General features: G+C 44.1%; 1 protein-coding gene across 1 annotated transcript; it reads right to left on the bottom strand.

Moving 5' to 3' along the window:
• Positions 1-4,753: 4,753 nt before the first annotated feature.
• SVIP (small VCP interacting protein) lies at positions 4,754-10,862 on the bottom strand (the record flags this gene model as incomplete). Its single annotated transcript, XM_082318622.1, has 4 exons — positions 4,754-6,293; positions 7,221-7,334; positions 9,734-9,784; positions 10,674-10,862. The coding sequence occupies 4 exons, from the start codon at positions 10,860-10,862 to the stop codon at positions 6,279-6,281; spliced, it is 369 nt and encodes a 122-aa protein (XP_082174748.1). The 3' UTR covers positions 4,754-6,278.
• Between the last annotated feature and the right edge of the window lie 4,774 nt (positions 10,863-15,636).

The following is a 15,636-nucleotide window of genomic DNA, read 5'->3' as shown; positions in this document are numbered from 1 at the left end:
TGGGTCACAAACCACTGCACTGTTCCTGAAGCTGAGCTTTTCCTTCCCCTCGTTTTTAATTTTGTTGGGCATGCCAAATGTGAAATATTCATTACCCTGTCAGTAGAGTGATTCACATTCTTGTAAATCATTCACACACCTCGAAAATAGCTAAAGGCATATGGGGGCTTAGTTCATTATTTTGGCTACTTTTCTATGTTTACATTTGGTAATTTATGTGCCTTGTAACGTCCTAGAAAAATCATTTTATAGGATTATTTCACTGACTGTATAAATTTGAGCAGAACTCAGTTGTTTCATTACAAATGAAATAAAATTTTTTAAAATACTCATACATTTTGAAAGTCTTATTTATTATTTGTAATCTGTGTCCCCGCACTTTGCTGCTACTGACTGGATGCCTACAATACACAACCCTGCTTGCTAACCTAATAATGAGCTACACAGTGAACGGGGCAAGCAGTCACTTACTACAGATAGCACAGAAACACCCAGATTTTATTGAAAATTAATTTTCCTTTGCAGGGAATGAAAAAAATCGAAAGCGTTCTTGAAATCATTTTTTAAGTACCAACTGCTATTTTTCTGGATTTATTGAGGTTTAATTTTTAAACGTAGCCTTATGATCTGCTCCTGTGGTCTTTAAAATTAACAGCAAAATACCTACTGGCTAGACAGGATCAAGACCTTCTTCTTTAATGTTCCATGCCCTATTAATGTCAGCACGTTGTACCTCACTTCTGTGGATCCATTCTACCTCACCGTCTAAAAATATCTGCTAAATACAAACTGTTCACAATTGCTTGGTGCACCATACTCAGCAGCAGTACATAATTCCAAACATGTTTTTAGAAAGAAGAATTGCAGCCTTTTATTCGTATTTTGAGACATTTTCTAGGAAGATTAAATATATAGTCAAGCAGTAAATCCTTTGAAAAGCCATAGGAAGACCCAGTTCTCATAGAAGCAATGTGTGCAGCCCTTATGGGAGCAGAGAACAGACCATAAGCAACATTATTTAAAAAAAAATGCAGCACAGCTGAAAAAAAAAAATCATGATCTTAATATATGCACCAAGATCTGTTTTCAAATGAACAGAGAAAAAAAAAAACAAACCACTTGTGAAAGCATCAGATGTTTATTTTGAAAGAATGGTTACTTTTTTTTAAACATAAATAGTTGTATTTCCATCATCCAAGATTAAGTTTGCATTACTATTATGTTTTTTCTTTAAAATATTTGAAGGTGTTTGCATATTAATAAATCGAGTGCAGACAATTATAAGAAAGTATTCTTATGTTTATTTTAATATTGAAGTTCAGCAAATAATCCTGGTAAATCCAAACCAAGATTTTAAATTCCACATGAACTGTTTTATGTGCTTGGACTGGAGCTATTAAAATAATCTTTTTTGATTCAGGGTACTCGAGCATCTTAAAAAAAAAAAAAAAATATCACATTAAAATACTTCCTGACTTAAAACTTTGACTTAGCCAGTTCCAGAGAAGGAGACCTATAAAGGACGCTTTTTAAAGTGTTGCCACTACCACCTAATCTGTGTAAAAAGCTTGCAGGTGGGACTGACTGCATTTGCTGCACCTGGCATAGGGACGGATCGCAGAGGAGGAAATTAAAGCAGGAGCATCAATAAAGCAAGGAAAAAAACACGCTAAGCTTGCTGACTGGAGGAAGGGGCTGGGAGCATCTTCTTCAGAAGGTAAGCGTTGATGATCTGATAAATGGCATTTTTGTAGTGTACTAGATCCTACAGCGTGGTGAGAGTTGGGGAGTTTGTTAGGAGCCTAAGGCTCAATTTACTAAATTTGCTAAAGTTGAGCAGCAAAATCTTGCTCAAAGAGGTTTGGCCCTTGTTGCAGTGATGGGGTAGAACAGACTTCGTGTAGAAAGTATTTGGGAAGGAAAAAAAAAATTCTTTTTGACCAGCTAGCTATAGTGGATGATACTTGAAGTTTCTATGCCAAAATCTGTGGTATTAGGGTATCTATCTAGTGTGGATTTCTAGAAGGCTGAACTGAATTGTAGAATACCAACAGGGAAGACCTGCAGCTCCTCTCTTGTCCCCCCAGTGAGGGAGGTCTGCTGAGACTGTGGCATCGTTTCTTGTTAAAAGGGCAGGAGGTGAGACGCTGAAATGTTGAACTAGCCGTGGAAGACGAGCGTAAGGGAAAGTGCCAGGTAGTGATGGTAGCTTACTGTGTCGCTGTATAACTTGGCTGAATGGGAGTGCTGAGGAGGCTGAAAGTCCTAAAAAGTTGAACTGTAATGGGCTGCAATGAAGCCTCTTCTCAAAGCTCTCGTGGGGTCACAGCACAAACCCCATGGGAGCTCCTGCTGGCTGTGAATAAGTAACTGTGCTAAAACAGAAGATGGCTAAATTATGTAAGATCACTTTTAAAAACCATTATTCTTGTATAATGTCAAATAAGCATCACCATGCTGGAAGCAATTCAGAATTAGTTTGGAAACGTAACTGTAACATCTGTTATTGCTCATTATAGGAGGTACCTTCTGTCACTTTGCTGTTCATATCTTACCTGGAGTTTTTCTTCCAAGCAGGATTATTTATATAATTGATTGAGGACAGGCTTTTTTCCTTGTCTTTATTATAGTGAAAAATTGCTCCTTCCTTTGCATTACCACCTTTTTTTCCAAGAGCAATTTGGAGATGATACATAAAATCTCTAGAAACCAGTTCAAGGGCTGTTGGTGGGGATGAGTGAAACAGGGAGGTGTCAATATATGTGTGTGGGAAGGGATAGCAAGTTTCTTATAACTTAAGGCCCAACACTGAATTCATTATATGCGTTCATTTTAGACCAGGGAGATGAGCTGTTTGCCGCACCATGGTGTTACGGAAGCATCTGCTAGAGACGCTTCGAAGGGCTTGGTTCTTTTCGGGCTCACGTCTTGTACCGCCCCGTTGGCCGCTAATACGCAGTACCCGACAGGGAAGGAGGCAGAGTGCTCGTTCTTTGCTCTGTGTCTCCTGCTTTCTTAGCCTGTGGTATGTCAGGAATCTAAAGCAAGGTGAAACAGACACGCGGGATCACGCGAACGTTTATGGGGCCGGAGAGGTTTTTCCATCCCAGTCCAACTGCTGGCACCACTTGTGCCTGATGAGCTGTGTCCCAGCGATTCAGTCTGATGCTGTGCCAAATCCACATGCTGAAGTCATCTGGTTTCCTCAGGGCCCGCGGTGGTGCTACCCGCCCTGGTGGAGGCCCAGCTTCTGTGTCCTCCCAAACCTCGGGGAGCTCTGCCCCAAACACCCTCTCCCTGGCATAATCTGAGTATTTTAACAATATGCAGTAGCAGATGGTTTCCTTTTCTGTTACTGCAACAAAGATGATGCTAGCGCAGTCACCGGGAGTCAGCCCTTTCATTACAGCTTCCCAGCATTCCTCTTCGACTGCCAGGAGTTTTTCAAGTGATCTGGAAGAAACTGAAAATGCTTTCAGAAGGTGGAGACAAGAGGAATAGTGATACTGCTGTAAAACAAACAAAATGTCAGCTGCCTAGATAATCTACATGAATGGGTGTATTTTAACAGCCTCTAAGGTGAAGTAAACATCTAGGATTGAGGGAAATAAGGACAAAATTCCTGTTGTGTTTCGTATTTACTTAGTGCAGCACTAAGTGGTAAGGAGAGGGGAGGCGTCTATTTCTGCAAGCATACAGCAGCTGTGATGTGTGTAGCTCTCAGCCTTACCATGTAATGGTACGCTTCAGGTAGCTCTCAGTTGTACACTATGAACTGCAGTACTTTCTGCTTTCGTTCTCAATTGAAATGAATATTACCAAAAAATTGAAACCAACACGAGGTGTTTTTATTTACCCAAATCATGTCCCAGATTCAGTTCAGCCTGGCCATCTGAACAGTTAGATGGGTATGGTATAGAAACCTCTTTAAAAACAGCTTTATCAGTCAGTGATTTGTGATATAGAACTACGCACCCCCAAATCCTCTGTTTCTTAGCTGTAAGAATAAATTTGACATTCAAAACGAGGACTCTTTAAGAAGCACAGACATATCTGGTTTTTACTTAAAGGATGGAGAGAGAGAGAGAGAAGAGCAGTATTTTCTTCCATGGTAATTCTGAATTGCAAGCATCACCTCTTAAATACAAGGTCCACTCGATCAGAGGCGGTTCAGATGTTCACTCCCACCTTCCCTAAAAGCTGCCAGGCAGAGCCCCAAGCAAGCTAGCTATCTTGGCAGGACTAAGAGCTGGATGACGAGCAGTGGGGGTGCTCAGACAGGCTGGTATCTCTTACTCAAACACAGAGCACCTCGAGTGGTGACAGCACCTGGAGCAGAACAGCCCCGGCTTGCCTTGGGCGACCTAGCAAGGGCAGGCGGCGCAGCATGCCACAGCGCAGCAGCGTGACTGCTTCACGCCGGGAATTCCTCCGATTCCGACGGGTGACCCAGGAACCGTGATTTGTTTCACTAGGTTATTTCAATGGTTTTAAAGTTGTCGTGATATTAATCCAAGCATAGACTCCCGTTGCGTCAGTGTGCTCTTTCATACAGCAGGGGCTTGAACGAGAAGAGACTGATGGTTATTTCCTCCCGTACGGTTTTGGGGGAGCAATATGATGGAGGGTGACAAGAATGTATTAAGTTTGAAGTACCCCAAGTGACCAACCAAGTGTTAAGTGCTGCTTAAGCATCTTTGTAGGACACCCCCTGGGACAGATACTGGATTGAAATTCACATTTCACATTAATGTTCAGTACATTTTATTATATTCCAATGCATTTTCATTTAGACTTAAAAAAAATTTGCTATGACCAATTAATACACGGAAGAGAGCAACTGCCAGCAATCAAAGGAAACTGAAGGTATTCATCTGCCAAAGACACAGCCTGTTAGCTCAAACACCATTATATTAATATTGAAAAGTCTCCCTTCTCAACTCAATTCTGAAGGCTAAGCCAGGAAACTCACTGTGTCAGGACTGTGCTCTAAAGACAGCATAAGACACTGCTGGGGGAGGTAAAAGAAGAAATACTTAGTTTCTATAAAAAAAAAAAAAGCCTCTATAGCCTGAACTGGGTCAGAAATGGGGACAGTAACACACTGAGGCCAAGCACAACGCTCTCTGGAGAAAATAAGGGCTAGATTCTCAGTGCTGATCATGCTGCAACACATGTTGCTCATCTATCAAAGCAGCGGCTTGAGGCCACCAGTTTGGAAGTCCAGTTGTAACACCATAGTTTAGGTGGCTCTAAATAGTCAAAGGCAGCTTCACGTTGGGGAAAGGGATTACAGACGTTGCTGAATACGGACGAAAAGTGACAGAGCTTTGGGCATTTGGCAAATGCTACTGCGCTGTAACAAACCCACCCAGACAGTACAGAAACTTCAGGAAATGAACCATCCAAGAGACGACGTAGCAAGTCTTTTGCTTTTTGGTTTTCAAAATCCTGAGAAGTGCAGCATTGCCCTCTTGTGCTAATAAAGGAGAACAACTAATAACATTATTTTTAATTTAATGTTTAACTTCCAGTATTCATTATAAATACTTACAGACTCAAAAGAAATCCACATCAGAAAATGAGGAGAACAATTATTAGACAGATAATAAAACAGCTTTCTTGCTATAAGTATATAGGGTCTATAAAGGTTTCTATTTTTTTTAACTAGTCTCACAAAATGCTTCCATTTGTAAGGACCCACCATGAATCTGCTTTCTTTTTTTGAAAAAGGCACTAAATCCCTAGGCAGTTCAAAAGTCATTAGGAAACTGAAGAGAAATGCTGTCACCTGCATATTCAAATACATATATTTATGAACAACTTTTGACACAAGGACTTAAGAGAAAAGTTTAATTGTAGAGCTTGAAATAAGCGTCAAAAACAACACACGGGCACCTGAGCTGCGCCTAAGCCAGTCACACGCAGACATACATACGTACGTACATCAACTGACCAGACAGCATACGCGTACTGACCGACTACAGGTAAGGAGGCCACTTCCATGAGAAAACCCATCTCAATCCCTTGACAGGAAGCAATAAAACATGCACATAAAACAAACAAACAAACAAATTTGGCCAAAACTTAGTGTTCAGAGTTAGTTCTTAACTTTCTTAGTGTATGTTTCCACATCTGTCCTCCCACAATGGCAAAGTACTGCTGAGTCTTCATATGCAAACAGCAAAAGCCACATGATGAGTAAGTGCCACTCAGCTGCAGAAACTGGCAAGTTACTGGCAGTAAACGTCCATCTTCTCTTCAGAAGTCATACTTCTTTATCCAACCTGCCACTAAAGACAAAAACAACAAAATGCACCACAGGTTTGTATGAAGACAGGGGAAAGAGCGGAAAAAACCCCACACCACAAGGATGTCTAAAGACAATAAACTCCCTATTATAACACCTTTTATATCAGCAAGTGAGGGACATGCAGCCCATCATAGAATCGTTAAGGTTGCAAAGGACCTCTGAGATCATCGAGTCCAACTTGTTAGCCTAACTGCCTGAGCCACCTCTAAACCATGTCCCTAAACCAGCAGCAGCTTATACAGGCTCCTGCCCCCTCAGTCATATATAGCAATGAGGGAGAGAGATGAAGGCTTATGAGGCCTGTGTTTCAATAACCAGATGCATCTACTGCCTTGGAGAGATTCTAATTCTTAATTACATCTCTGCCTGGCCTTCTGAGGCAAAGTTTACATTAGAAAAGTAGTGGTAGTAGCAGTAAAATTCACCAGTATCTATGCCAACACTGTTTTGGTTTTTGTTTTTTTTGGTTTTTTTTTTGTTTTTTTTTTAAGAGAGAGAGATACACAAAACCCAAAGCCATTACCCTACTTAGTTCAAACATTTTCTATAAACTCTGAGGGAAGAGAGACAATCTTAACCGGTACGGAAAAGGCACACGGAGTACAGGTCAATTCAGTGCGGAGGACCCCAGCGTGGAGAGCACTGTAAAACTGACGCAGGGTAGGTGCAGAAACTGGGGAAGTAGGCGGCGGGGGGGAGCTCTCTGCCACCCTTGCTGTCTTTGTGTCCCAGAAATGAAGTCTCACTGAGAACACTGGGTGATAATGACACATGCTTCCATTTCTATTCCATTTCCTCTCCTCTTGGTTTTTCCTCAAGTTATTCAATCTTGTAGACGACAACAAAACAGGATTTTCTCAGTGAATATAAGGACAGTTGCATCATGTTTTTCCATTTTTGAACTTACTCTCAGTCCTCCTTCTCCTCCAGAACCTGAAGCTGCAATTCTTTTTTCTATTTCTTCCTGTTTCTTTTTCTTTTGCTCTACAGAGTAGGCGTTCTTAATACCTCGAGAGGAAGCCTGGGAGAAAACACATTTGGGTAAGACCACTTAGCTGTTTTTCTGGATAGAAACCAAACTGCAAGTCTTGGCAACAGCATTTTGTGAACTCTGGTCTGCGTGAAAAGACTGAAACAGTAAGTAATGCTACTATTACATAGACCCAGACCTTTCAGGATACTTCTTCATACTGTGAGCTCTTGGTCCCACAGGTGTGTGAGGGTGTTTGTTTCATATTGTTATTACATCCAGGTGAATATATTTAATGCCATTACATGTACCTGCTTTGCATCCTAAGATGCAGAACCAGAACTTTCCTTCCCAGAAGTCCCATAAATTTTCAGTCTGTGGTTTTTCCCGTGTTGGGGCCTACTCTTGCCCTCACAGACAGAATTAACTGGGAAGAGACGATTTGGGCAGACAGAATTTCCAAGAACTTTAGCTGTTTCATCACCTGTTCACTTCTTCCATCCCTTTTTATCAAAAGGCTACAGATGATGGAAATCATAATGATGGCTTCTATTCTAACACTCAACAAGCGGACAGAGAAAGTCACAAGCTCTGTACAACAACTGCAGAAATCGATGGCAACTTTACATGCAGGGGAGAAAAAAGGTCGTGTTAGTAGTGCTAGCCTAGGCTGTTAGAAATCCAAGTTCTAAATTGCAATCTGCGAGAAATAACCTGTGTGTTAGCCTACCCTTCAAACTTCATAGGATGCGTGGACAGCGGTAGCACACAGATGAAAAACCTGTTGTCAACTGCCTGCTAATGAGGACCTAGACTAGATGGCAGGAACATCAGAACTACAGACAAACAGGTAACACTGTAAGCCTAGAAAGAAAATGTTTTAAAAACTGATTCTTAGCTAAGTTTAGAGTTATGATGCTACAGCATAAGCGATGCAAAAGACGTTAAAATCTACCAAGGGAAAACAGCAATGCTCTCATGAAATTCAAGACCCTGATGACAAGCACAATTCCCAATAGGCTACTAAGGCGAATCTTACCAACAAATCCTAACTTACTTAGACCTGTGATTTCTAGCTTTTCAGGCAACTGGCCTTCCAAGTGAGTTAGGTACCCAGGCTGATTCTACAGCACCCCAGAAGGAAGAACACCTCACGTGACGGCAGGCTGAAGAGCGAGCGGTTAAGAAGCGTGTACAGGAAAGCACTACGCAGAGAAGGACGTCCGATCTCCTCCCTTGTCCCTCGTGAGGGGGAAACTGAATTAGGCTACTTGCAAGACATCTCTGTTGCTCAACATTCAGAGGCTAAAATGCTCTCAAAGATAGTCCTGAAAAATCCTAGTAGATGTTTTAGCTCTTTCTCTTTTAAGAAAATAAAAAGTAACAGAAAGTGATAGTTAACATTTTTCTTTAGCAGCCTAACGGCTACCACAGAACTTCAGAGCCATCCATAACAAGTTGCTTCATTTCTCCTCCCTCCCAGGGAAGCTTTTTAGCAACTTAAGAGCTAGACGTTCCCCTTTCACACACTTCTCAAAAGTATATTTCTTACAGTTTTGCTCTAAAGCCTTTTGAGGTTTAAGACTGCACGTGGATTGCTTTTATTATGTAGTCTGACACAAAATCAAGAGTTTTTGAAGGACTCTGAAGCATCACTCAGCTTACATACTAATTCAATATATAATGTCACTAACTCTCATACAAACAACACATTCCTCTCTCTTCATACTTGAGCTGTGATCTCCAAGATAAACGTTTTACTTATTGTAGATTTTAGATGGTGTATGTTATAAGCCTTTTTTTGGAAGTACAGAAAGGAAGAAATAGGCTGGCTAGCTCTACATTCTGCTGGAACATGTGCACCCTACCTCTTCTAACTCCAGGGATATTGAAGTAGTTAAATCTCAGCAATGTGATAAAGATAGAAGAATAAGTTAATACTACTTCTTTGCTGGAATTTGAGCTGAGAAACATGCTCAGTTGTTCCCACATTGATAAACTGAACTTGCAAGTGCCCATAACCTGCATTTGTAAGAGAAGGGCGAGCGCAGTACCACTTGAAACTGCCATCACCACAACTGTTTGACAGCTCTTGCTCGGCGTAGTTCTCAATCTCTTGTTTTCGAGTCTTATAATGGGGGGAAAAAAATAATGACAAACTTGCTCTTCAATTCTTCGGTTGTGTTTTAACTACTGCAAAACTTCTCCCATCCAAACAAGCTCAGTTATCTTGGAATGGTCTTTGAGTACCTACCTAGCTATGAAATTCTACTGCAAACATATATTAAAAAATGCTGTAAGGGTAAAACATTAATACTATTAAAATATTTTATGACAATTCCCACAATCCAGACATGATAGCCAGTGTTGCCACAGAAGCCCTAGCTATTTTCCCCATAAATCAGTTACCAAAATATATTTTGAATAAATGGCATTTTATCAGACGTTACCTCCATCTGCCTCTTTTCAGCAGCTTCTGCTAGCTGTCTTCTTTTTATTTCCTAAATGAAATGTGAAAGACAGTGAAATTCTATTCCAATACAGCATGTACGTTCTTTTGAAAGTCTTAATTTTTAAATATGACTCAAATCTGTAATGCAAACTGCCACGAAATGCCAACCTTAAGTCAATTAGCATAATTTTTTCCCTTCATTGCCAGTCTGCAAGAACAAAGTGTTTTCAGTGACTAATATGCTAGAAGAGCAGCTGCTGACACATCTACAGTCAAACTCCACCAGAAATCTGTATTCAGCTGTCTGTATCACGCCTTCTCTCCAAAAAATTCAGGCTGGAATGAGAAGGCAGGCAGCGTGTGAAATGTCCTTTTGGAGTTTGAAAAGGGGAAAGCTCGCTCTTCTAGGCCCGACGGGCTCATTTTCTTCTCCCCCACAAAATCCTCAGGTGAGGGGCACAATGTCAGCCTACGAAGGTTAGTCAGAAGCGAGCATCACTGCGCTAGAGAGAAAAGCACAGTTTTTCCCCGTTTCTGGGTAAAATGAGGGTGATCTTGGCCTCGGTTATGGCGCGAACCCCCTTCAGGGGAAACCGCCGGCCTCCGTGCAGGTGCTGACGAGGGAGACGCGGGGCAGGAGGGAGGGAGGCGGCGGGGCCCCGGGCCGGGGGCCGAGGGAGGAGGCTCCCCCGCGGAGCCGCTGCCTCGGCCGCCCCTCCCGGGGCACTGCGGCAGCCGTCAGGCCTCGCACCCGCGGCTGCCGCAGGGAGGCCCCGCCGCTGCAGCCCGGCCTCCGTTTTCAGGAAGGCGGCCCGCTCCCCCCAGCCGGCCCCGGCGGGGAGGGCCGGTGCTCCCCGCGCTCCCCCCCGTCCCGGTGCCGGGACAAACAACCGGGCGGAGGGAAACCGGCCCCGGGGCCGCCGCGGCCCCGCACTCACCGGGTCGGGCGTCTCCACCACGTCCTTGACGGCGCCCCCCATGCAGGGCAGGCACAGCCCCATGGCGGGCCGCACCGCCCGCAGGGCCGCCGACCGATGGGGAGGCGGCGGCTGGGGAGGAAGCGGCGGCGGCGGCCCCGCCCGCGGCCCCCGCCAGGCGCCGCGCTCCGGCAGGGCCCGCCCCGTCATGGGGCCGGCGGCGGCGGCCCGCCGTGCCGCCGGGGGCGGGCATGGCCGGCCGGGGGCCGCCGGGGCCGGGGCGGCGCGGTAGAGCCTCCGGCGGCCCGCGCTGGTTCCCCCCGGGGAATTAAGCTAAATTAAATTCATTCTGTTCGGGCAAAAGGGACGACAGTCTAATTAACTTCCAGCTCGCTCCGGTAAACCTGCCGCAGGTCCGGCCGGACCGGCCGCTCCAGCGGCAGCGAGCGCTGCCGTCCCCCGCTGCGGTGCTGCCGCCCGCTGGCGCTGAGCGCGGCGGGGCGCCGTGCCGGTGCGTGCCAGGAGCCGGCTCTCACGCCGGGTTTCACCCTCCACGTTGGAAGCCCTAACACGGGTCTGGTGGCGGTGGTGTTAAAGGTTCTCTGAAAGCTGGTGCTGCTTTGCCTGTCGCCAAACCCGTAAGTGCTCTCACAGGGGCTTGGCGCGCAGCCTCCCATCAGTACGTGCCACAAGCACCCACCCGCGATGCTTTTTCCCGAAGACCAGCACCGTCACACGTGTGAAGGCGTGTTATGAGAACCACAGGGCTGGGCGGGGGTGGCATGGGGCTGTGCAGCCCGTTTCCTTATGCTGAGGCAAGATATGTACCTCTCATCCAGCAGCTTTCGGCCTCTTTGCCTTGCATGCGTAGCCAAGGGAAACATTATTCACATTTCTTTGCTAATTGTTTATGTTCATCCTGAGATGTATGTGACTTTTTTTCCTATTTTAATATCTTTAAATGCTCATGTCATTTAGAAAGCTCCTGGTTTTAGATGGATTAATCATAGAATCATTAAGGTTGGAAAAGACCCTTAAGATCATCGAGTCCAACCGTTAACCCAGCACTGCCAAGTCCACCACTAACCATGTCCTCGAGCACCACGTCTACCTGTCTTTTAAATACCTCTAGGGATCGGGAGTCAACCACCTCCCTGGGCAGCCTGTGCCAGGGCCTGACTGCCCTTTCGGTGAAGAAATTTTTCCTAATATCCAACCTAAACCTCCCCTGGCGCAGCTTGAGGCCATTTCCTCTCATCCTATCGCTTGTTACTAGGGAGAAGAGACCGACCCCCACCTCGCCTCCTTCCAGGTAGCTGTAGAGAGCAATAAGGTCTCCCCTCAGCCTCCTCTTCTCCAGGCTAAACAACCCCAGCTCCCCCAGCCGCTCCTCATAAGACTTGTGCTCCAGACCCTTCACCAGCTTCGTTGCCCTTCTCTGGCCACGCTCCAGCACCTCGATGTCCTTCTTGTAGTGAGGGGCCCAACACTGAACACAGGACTCGAGGTGCGGCCTCACCAGTGTTGAGTACAGGGGCACTATCACCTCCCTGGTCCTGCTGGCCACACTATTCCTGATACAAGCCAGGATGCCATTGGCCCTCTTGGCCACCTGAGCACACTGCTGGCTCATGTTCAGGCGGCGTGTTCAGTCTTTTGTCCTCTTTCAAATTGTTTGCTGTGCTTTACTGCCAGGAGCTGCCGTGCAAGAATTTCTGTCCTTGCTGGCCTTCATTGGTTTCCTCTGTTTACTGACCGCGAGGTTTCCAAAAGTCTTTTCCTCTTTTCTGGCTTTTCCGTTATTTCTCTTTCTTTTGCTTTTTTTTTTTTTGCCACCTTCTTTTGTAGCTATTTATAGTAGACTCCAGCATTACCCTATTCAACATTTCTTGAATTTCAGTGTTGGTGTATACATCCATCCCCAAGGCTTATGTGAAGAGTATAATATGTATTCTTCATAAACAATGCAACATCTACCCAGCTTCTTTCCTGCCTCTGTGATGTTCAACAAGGTATATATTTTTGCACCAATGTTCTTGTCACGCGATTTATGGCATGAGTCCATGATGTCCTACATTATTGTAAAGTACTATTTAAGTTCTTGTGTTTGTTCCCTGCAGCTATAATTAGCCATCAGAGAGGATTATCGCGTTGCTGGACTAAGTACTCTACACTCAAGTCACAACATGGTCCTGAGCTTTCTGAACTGGACATCAAAAGTCTCGCTGTCATCGTGGGAGATTAATCAGGGTCGTGGAAGGGGGAGCAGATGGAGGCTCACCTGCCACCCATCCCTCGCTAGCGAGGCTGAGATTGTCTGCAGGAGTGCACAAAAGCTTCAGCAGAGCAGCTGGGCTGTGTTGTGTTGTGTTGTCCTAGGAGCTGCAGCAGAGGTGCTGCAACTTTGGTGCTGCATGTGTAGTGTGTTATGGTTTAACTTTCTGCTTTGTAATGAAAGCATTGTTATTTTTTTATTTTTAAAGTGTCAAGATGCTTTTATGGTTATGTGGATTAAGTGATTAATGTTTGTCAAGCTTCAGGTTAGAACTGAGGGGTTCTTGTCTGGTTGCAGACCCCTGTTTGATCCATCTTCCGTCCATTTAGCTGCTGGAGTGCAGCTAAAATACACCTTGCTGCATCTAAAAGGTTTAGAGGAAGATTGAAGCACGCTTGGCCAGAACTCTGTATCGAGAAAGAGCGCAGCTTTCTGGCAGTATAAGCTGATAAGGTATGTAACTGAAAAGGTGAGTGGTTCAAGCAAAACTTCAGTTCTTTAGAAGTGCCTCCAGAAGGCAGGCAGAAAGTTGTTTATTGAGAAGTAGCAGGAAATATGGTAACAACTTTTTGTTCTATAGCAAAGGGCTTATAGGTTATCACTGAGGGTTTTCAAGCCTTATGTTTTTACTGCTGAAGTTTTAGGGATAACCTTTTGGTAAAATCACTTAGTTTGAGGTTGTTTAATAACTGGTTTCTTCTTGAGACTTCCTGGAATAAGCTTTAAGAAATTCTGAGTATGTGTAGTTTGAAATTAAGTCAACTGGCTCTTTGTGTGTTTAGAGACACTGATAACTAGTGACAGCTTGAAAATTGGATACAAATTCACATTTTTAGGATAATTTGGGCTCTGTATGAGCGAGGAGTTAGCCTCGCTGTATTCCAAGAGCCAGGTGAGGATTGACAAGAGAGTTTTCTGGCCTGGAGCACGGGGGCAGCTGATTCTCTAGGGTGGCTGTGTGATAGCACTAATCCAACACAGACCTGTCCTGGGCGTTTTGGCTGAATTCATCTGCGTTGCCTCAGAAAGCATATCTGAAAACATGCCGTGGCAGTTAACTGTCTCTCCCCTCCCTCTTAATCCTTAACACACAATTTCTGCTTTTCTTCCTCCTGGAAACTTACTCCCTGTGTCGGGTGTGAGCGGTGCAGAGCATCCCTCTGGCCTTTGCCTGTAAAAGGGGTGAAGCTCATCTGCATAAACACAGCAGCGATCGCTTGACGGAGCAAAGCGTGCTCTTCTCCATTACGGCTTGCAATGCTCTTCCGTTAATTGCGTGCCGAGTATTTCCTGATGCTCTGAGGTCAGCAATATCAACGCCTGGTAGCTCAATGGTAACAGATGATAGGGGTTTTTTTGTTCATTTGTTTTAGTGCTTTGAGGGCATTTTTTGTCCACTTCCCGCACCCTGCCAAATAATACTGTGGTGGAGTAACACTTCAGTTATGCAATCAACTTAAAACCCGCCATGCTTAACACGGATATTAATAGTAGCAGCGTATTGCTTTTAAATGGAGTTGCTAAACAGACCAATTTGAATTTTTTTATTCATGTGCTGAATTGCGTGTAGTGAGTCTTAGATATCTGATTTAAAAAGAAATACATTTAAAAATGTCAGTGACCTTTCTGCAGGTTTTTGGCAGCTCATTAGAAGATCTGGCAATTTGTTATCGGTTCATTTGTAATGGTTTAGTTATGGTGGCATTTGTGCAAGAATGGTATTGAATTGCATCTTAGAATCTGACTCTTATCAATGTTGATTAGTCTCTAGCTCTCTTGTCTTCTCGAAATCCAGCAGGTGGTACTATTGACACAAAAATTTCCTGTATTTCCCGCATGTGTAACCACACCTTCGATTTATTGTTTTGTTTTGATATTATAGAAAGTGTGGCTTTGAATGGGAATGAAGACGCTACTACCTCCTACATTTATGGAAGTGTCAGAAGGCTTTTTGCAATAACTGACAGGGACTGCAGGCGGGAAAAAAAAAAGTAGTTTTTAACCCTGCATTATTGTATGTGCAGAGTAATGCAGATACAAGGGAAATCGCTTCAAGAACCCTGGCCAAGTGGCTCACAGGTTGATGACCTTCACTTCCAGCATGAAAAGTAGTTTTCACATGTACTCAGTCTGCCCCACAAATGTCTTTTTCAATACCTCCGTCTTCTGAAACACTTCATGTCGTTATGGCAGTGCAAAAGAGAATCTGTTGAGTACAAGGTCAAAAGGGGCACAGCAATTGTAGTGTTGATCTTTGAATGTGGGAACTTATTGATAATGGAAGATTGATATTGTTGTTATTGTACGTAAGCCTAGAGAGAGAAGCCATTTCTGACTGATAGTTTAGCAAGTTATTGTGCTCGTTTAATTATTTAGAAAGTAAAACTTCCTGCTGATTAAATTATAGTCGGGAATTAACTCAGGAATGTTTAGTTACTTATCATACCTCTCTTCCAGCTAACAGAAATATTCCTTTGAATTTTAAACTTCAGGAATCTTTCTTCAAGAAAAGACAAGTGACGGTAAGAGTGGCTGTGACTCAATCATAACTGTGGTTTGGGAATCAGCAGTACTTGATTCGCCATAGGCAGCTTTTAAAGCAACAAAGATATGTAGCTCTTTCCAGGAAAGGCATGGAACAGCTTAGTGCCAGGCTGTCTACTGGAAAAGTAATTGCAGCATCTGTGGACGTTTATATAGGCCCTGATA

The sequence above is a fragment of the Platalea leucorodia genome, assembly GCF_965183815.1.
Source record: "Platalea leucorodia genome assembly, chromosome: 7".
In the NCBI taxonomy this organism is placed as follows: Eukaryota; Metazoa; Chordata; class Aves; order Pelecaniformes; family Threskiornithidae; genus Platalea; species Platalea leucorodia.
Note: the sequence above shows the minus strand (reverse complement) of the source record. Positions and strands in the feature narration are given on the sequence as shown.